This window comes from Monopterus albus, unplaced genomic scaffold (genome assembly GCF_001952655.1).
Source record: "Monopterus albus unplaced genomic scaffold, M_albus_1.0 scaffold76.1, whole genome shotgun sequence".
Lineage (NCBI taxonomy): Eukaryota > Metazoa > Chordata > Actinopteri > Synbranchiformes > Synbranchidae > Monopterus > Monopterus albus.
Genome location: NW_018127956.1, coordinates 1016137 through 1022512, shown reverse-complemented (window position 1 = coordinate 1022512; position 6376 = coordinate 1016137). Strand labels below are relative to the sequence as shown.

General features: G+C 40.1%; 1 protein-coding gene across 1 annotated transcript in view; it reads left to right on the top strand.

Annotated features, from left to right (window-relative positions):
• Window positions 1-6086, top strand: part of ift140 (intraflagellar transport 140 homolog (Chlamydomonas)) — a 22115-nt gene extending 16029 nt beyond the window's left edge. The window contains 13 exon segments of the mRNA XM_020606108.1: window positions 1191-1368; window positions 1822-1849; window positions 1852-1963; window positions 2093-2188; window positions 2287-2419; window positions 2628-2771; window positions 3041-3169; window positions 3366-3548; window positions 3655-3858; window positions 4047-4259; window positions 4401-4567; window positions 4704-4845; window positions 5015-6086. Coding sequence (XP_020461764.1) covers window positions 1191-1368; window positions 1822-1849; window positions 1852-1963; window positions 2093-2188; window positions 2287-2419; window positions 2628-2771; window positions 3041-3169; window positions 3366-3548; window positions 3655-3858; window positions 4047-4259; window positions 4401-4567; window positions 4704-4845; window positions 5015-5191 — 1906 coding nt within the window. The 3' untranslated portion in view covers window positions 5192-6086.
• Window positions 6087-6376: the final 290 nt, after the last annotated feature.

The window sequence follows — 6376 nt, the reverse complement described above, 5'->3', positions numbered from 1 at the left end:
ATTGTCCGGACAGAGTTGCTAGGAGCTGACTCGTTGGTAGCTTTGCTTAAGCATACCAAGACTGTTTCTCAGCATGAAGAGCCCCCATTGCCTGACTGGAACAAGTAGTCCTCTAGCCCACCTCCCTCTGCTTCTTTGTGTCTGTCTCTCTCTTTCTCTGTCTCTCTTACTCACTGTTTCTTTAATCCTTCAGGTCAGAGTTGAACAGTGGGGGAGTTGCTGTTCTTCATACACCCAGACATCACTTCGCAACTGTAGCGCGCTTTAAACAGACAGTTCCCACCTTCATGCTCACTTTAAGTGTATGTTTGTGTGTGTGTGTTTGTGTGTGGGAATGTCCAAAAGAGTCCCTCTTAGACGTCACAGTTATATATCCTTTTGTCTGGAGCCCAGGGGGCGTTTGCTAAAGTCCTCTCTCTTGTGTGCAACAAACATATTGGCTGCCACAGCTAGCCAGCCAGCAACAGGATGCGTTTCCTGAGAGGAAAAGAGGATGGGAAGAGTGGCCAAATGTAGACCTGTTCCTCCTTCTCTTGTCTTTCCTTTTCTGGCTCTGTAGATGTGTGTACAGTGGGCTGGATGTTTCTCAGTACTTTAAAGTATCTCATTTTTTGTTTTAATGCTCAGTTTTCTGTGACCATATAGAGCAAAAGTTTGGCTGACACTTATTACCACTGCTTTCTTTTACTTCACTTGGCCGTTCTTCCTCGTCTTATAGCAGGGCCCCTAAAGATTTCGGGTATTTCCTGTTGCCTAACCTTAATAAACAACTCACATCTGTATAAGCTAAAGCATGGTGGAGGGAGGGGACACAAATAGAGACCAGATGGCTGTGGAATCTTAAATTTGGAAATGCAGCAAAAGAAAAGGGAGTAGACGCACACATTCTTGTATGGTTATGCATATATTTGTATGCACAAATCCTGTGGTGGATTCTTGTTATAATGTTGAGAAATATTGAAATAGTACTGCAGTGCTAGAGATCCAAGGGCATGTACAGTATTTGGCTCGGGTTTGTCTGCATTTATATATGCACACTAAGGGTTTGAGTCTAAAATATAAACTGTAATCTATACATAGGAAATTATTCTAACATTTGCCAACATTGTATTACTTTTTGATGTGTATATACAATTCTTTGCACAACAATTTGTGCCACACATCACAAGCCATTTCTCTTTTCTTTTTAGTAAAGCAGTATGGGAAAACATGGCACGGATGTGTGTGAAAACCCACCGACTAGATGTTGCACGTGTGTGCCTTGGGAATATGGGAAATGCCCGGGCAGCAAAAGCACTGAAGGAGGCAGAGGCAGAGCCTGAACCAGAAGCCCAAGTGGCAATGTTGGCTATTCAGCTCGGCATGCTGGTAAGATATTCAAGTGCTGAGTCTAAATGACTCTCTCGTAGTCAGGCTAACAGTGACTTATGACCATTTTTCTTTGCGCTATTTATAAACTACCAAAAAAAAGAAGAAAAAGAAAAAGTATTAATCTGCTTTTGGGTGTAACTTGGTCTTCAAATTTACCTACAACTTTTTTAAATTGGAAAAACATGACTTGAGATGTGACATGTAAAAACAACATATGTTCAAAGGCTGAGAAAATGAGCACGGTAGACATTGCAGTTGAACAAAAATAACAAAAGTGGCCATCTCCTCACTCCAGTTCCTGTTCTTCTGCAGTCAAACATAGTGCCACATCATTTGGCTGCAAATAATATGTCCTCTCTTTAGGTCTGTGCTTTTCACCACACTTAAATCATGGGACTTTCCGAACCAAAAGCACGCATCTTTCCCTCATCTTTTCCTGTCTTCCAACAGGAAGATGCAGAAAAGTTGTACAAGAGCTGCAGCAAGCTTTAGAGACGGCTGAACTCTCTGATCGCATCCATCTGCGCACCACCTATTACAGTTATGCCAAATACCTGGAGTCCATGGGTGACAAGACCCTGGCCCTCAAATAGTAAGACACAATCAGTTGTGTTTTTATGTCAGTGATAAGAGTACTTCGGAGTTTTAGTATTTATGACCTTCTGTGTGTGGTCAAATGTACCTTGAAAACAAAGTGTGATCATCTGTCTTTTTGTTACAGCTATGAGAATTCAGACACACACAGGGTTGAAGTTCCCAGAATGCTCCAGGATGACATAACATTATTACAAGCCTACGTTAACAAAATGAAAGACAAGTAAGTCTAGAGTTTTCCCTTGATAGACATCTGAAGATGATATTAGAATATGCATGCACTAAGTTACATTTAAACAAAAAAATGTGTATGTCCCCCAGGAATATTTATAAGTGGTGGGCCCAGTACCTGGAGAGCCAGTCAGACATGGATTCAGCACTGCGTTTCTATGAACTTGCCCAAGATTACCTCTCCCTGGTTCGAGTCCACTGCTACATGGGGAACATTCAGAAGGTCACTAATACTGGAAATTGCACATGAGATATTAGTGTCCTTTTTCCAAGTATAGATTTTAAGTGTTTTGAAATTACACTCTTAGACATATATTGCAATAATAATATCAGATTTTTTTTCTTTTTGAATTTAAGTCGAGGGATAAAGGCCTTACCATCCTCAAATAAAAGTCGACATATGAAAATTAATTAATTAATTTATTTATTAGGCATCTGAGATAGCCAATGACACAGGGGACAGAGCAGCATCGTACCATCTGGCCAGACACTATGAGGGTCATGATAATATCAAACAGGCTGTCCACTTCTACACCCGAGCCCAGGCCTACAACAATGCCATACGACTTTGTAAGGTAAAGCACTCCACTGTGTAACTTTCTGTCCATGAGCATGCTCAGTTAGACATCTCTCTGAATACTTAACATACACGTATGTATTTATAACTCAAGACTTTTATTGATCACAATATTTATTGGCCAAAATTTTGTGCACCATGATACCTTGATTTTATTAGTACAGATTAACTCTGTATTCAGCATGCTTGTTCATTCATTGTTATTGCTGAGCTTTGTTTTTTTTTCTCCCACTGGGTTGTTGACTTGTGTGTATTGTGTGCAAACAGGAGAATGGTCTGGATGACCAATTGATGAACCTGGCTCTGCTCAGTAACCCAGAGGACATGATGGAGGCTGCCTGTTACTATGAGGAGAAAGGCACTCATATGGACCGGGCTGTTGCACTCTACCACAAGGTCTGTCACCTCTGTGCAGTTTTTCTGAATGAATAAGATAATGTTTGCATTCTAAATCAATCCACAAGGGGGCAGTATTACAACATATAATTATATTGAGCCATGTTCTGTTAGTGAAGCATTCATTTAAAATAGCAGTGTAAAGATATTAACTAGAATTTCAGCAGTATGTTTTTTGGTCCTTTCTCTTCTGTAGGCTGGCTATGTCTCCAAAGCTCTAGAGTTGGCCTTTGCCACCCAACAGTTCTCTGCACTTCAATTGATTGCAGAGGATCTGAATGAGAACTCAGACCCAGCCCTACTGACACGGTGCTCTGACTTCTTCATCACACATTCCCAGTACGAGAAGGCTGTATATTTACTGGTAGCAGCCAAAAAGGTACATCTATGTGATATATCATCTATACATGGAAATACCATTTTATATTATGCATCTTTACATTACTTATGCATGTCTTTACATTTGTGCATGTGCATGTACCCAGTACCACCAAGCCTTGGAGCTGTGTGTAAACCAGAACTTGAACATCACAGACGAGATGGCGGAGAGGATGACTGTAACTGATTCAAAAGATATGTCTGAAGAGGCCCGAAAGGGGCTGCTGGAGAGGATAGCTGACTGCTGCATGCGCCAGGGTGATTACCACTTGGCCACCAAGAAATACACTCAGGCGGGCAACAAGCTCAAGGTAATACTGTACATCTAGCAGGTATCTGCATCTGTGTGATGAGACAAGGTATACAGTAAGACCATTCAGTCTGTCTGCCTGATGTCAGATATTTTAGCAACATGTGCAATACACAGGTGCTAATATATACACATGCAGAGGCAAATGTAACACAAAGCTTAAATTTATATTGTACTTGTTTTTTATAGGCAATGAGGGCACTCCTCAAGTCAGGCGACACAGAGAAAATAGTATTTTTTGCCAATGTTTGTCGTCAGAAGGAACTTTTCATCATGGCTGCCAACTACCTCCAGTCTCTGGACTGGCAGAAAAATCCAGAGATCTTGAAGACAATCATTGGCTTCTACACTAAAGCCAGGGCACCGGAGCTGCTGGCTGGCTTCTATGAAGCCTGTGCCCAGGTAAGGAAATAAACCAAACATAAAATTTAGTTCATTTCATTGGTAGTTTTTACATTTTAATGGATCATGTGTGGTGTGTGTGTGTGTGTGTGTGTGTGTTTTTTAAATAAATAACAGTTTTTTCTTGTTACCATTGTTAAGGTGGAGATTGATGATTACCAGAACTATGAGAAGGCCCTGGATGCTTTGACTGAGGCTGCCAAATGCCTTTCAAAAGCAAAGGACTCTTCAACTGGACAGCAGGGAGTAAGACTAGCTAACCTGCAGCATAAGATAACCCTAATCAAGAAGTTTGTCCATGCACGCAAGTAAGAACAGCACTTAAATTTGTTCTGTTTTGTATCATAACATCACACTCTTCTTTCCTTCCAGAACAGAGTTTTTTTTTTTTTGTGGGGGCTTTGTTATTGATCTGAGTTTTTGAACTTTTCTTATTGTCTGCAGTTTGTATGTGGAGGATGCTGGTGAGGCAGTGCGGTTATGTGAATCCCTGCTGGAGGAACCAGACTTGGACCCTGCTGTCAGGATTGGAGATGCATTTGCTTTCCTGGTGGAGCATCACTGTCAGCAAGGCAACTTCCACATGGTAACTGTCTTATTTCCCTGTTGTTTTATTGGTCAAGTGACACTTTGGCGAAAGGCAATCAAAGGAATGTCCACATCCAGGCCAATGAAGTGTTGAAGAGACTCTACTGTAAACCTTGGTAAGTTCTTGGACACTCAGCTCTCTGTCTTCTTCCTTCTTTCTTCTCCAGGCTTATCATAAGCTGGAGGAGCTCCAGAAGCTGCTGCCAATGCAGAACATTAGGTACTACATTAGCCAGGCCAGCCTCGAGGCCCTGCACAAAGAGATGGGTGTAGTCATGGATCCTGGTGACAGAAGGCACAGTATGAAGGAGGAGGATGAAGTGGAGGAGGAGTTAAATGTATAGTCTGCACTTTTTCGTCCAGGGATGACTGTGCAGTTAGTTCTCTAAAATGCAGCAAGGTGAGATGACTAAAGCCACATTGATAAAATGAACCCACTGACTGTAATACCATTACCATTACCTCTGTCAATTTATATCGACAGAGGTAATAGATCTACCACCCTGCAAAACTAAATTATATACAGTTAGACAACATTTTCCAAAATTGTTTGTGCAGACTGGTGTAGATGAACACAGACTATTGCCTTCTTCCAAATGAAATATGTATGTTAAGTTTGGATCTGATTGTGCAGTTTGTTTTAGATTCACTCTGTGATCTAAATGTGTTTACAGACATTTGGTACCATTTTTTTTTATTCAGTTGGTGTATTATTTGTAGATGTCCTCTCAGTGTCAAAAGTCATATCTCTATAAAGTATTTTGCAGCAATTTTTGATACATTTCACTGAGTTTCTACTTGGCCCTTGTAATTATGATTTAATATTTTACATTACAATGCACTGCAAGGTTAGTATATTTTTATTACTATATTATTATTACCTGCTCTGTATGACTTTAAAGGTTTTATAGCATAAGAGGTATTCAAATGCCAGTAGTAAACTGTAATAGACCAAACAGACTGGTAAGACCGGTCAACTTTGTTTGTTTAACATGACGTCTTTGTACATGTACTCATATACATTAAGCATACTGTGACCATGTTGGTCTTTTAGTTTTATGTACTTGTTTCCAAAATAAAATAATTATGAAAAGAGATTCTCAGAGGTCAGCAGTTATCCCAACTGTATTCGCTAGAGGACACTATTGTTTATGACATTCAGCAACCTTTGTTAATTGCAGTTGTGGTTCAATAAATTTTGCTGCAGCTGTTTTTTGTGATAGGAAATAAAGATAAATATGCAATAATTAAACACAGATGTCCTCATACAGTCCAGTTTTTCATATAGCATAGAACAAATACTGTAAATTTAGCTAATCCTGTACATTTGAACAGGCTGGGTCATGTGATGATATTTGTTAGCGTTTGTGGTACTATTTTATTTAATGAATAGTAACTGATATCAAGAGAAGTATTAAAAACTGGTGTCCGTACCAGTGCGATTTGCGTTGTTGCACCATGGCAACGTATTGTTGGTGGATACGGTGAATACATTAATTGCAGCAGCTGTTAACAGTGTATAGACATGA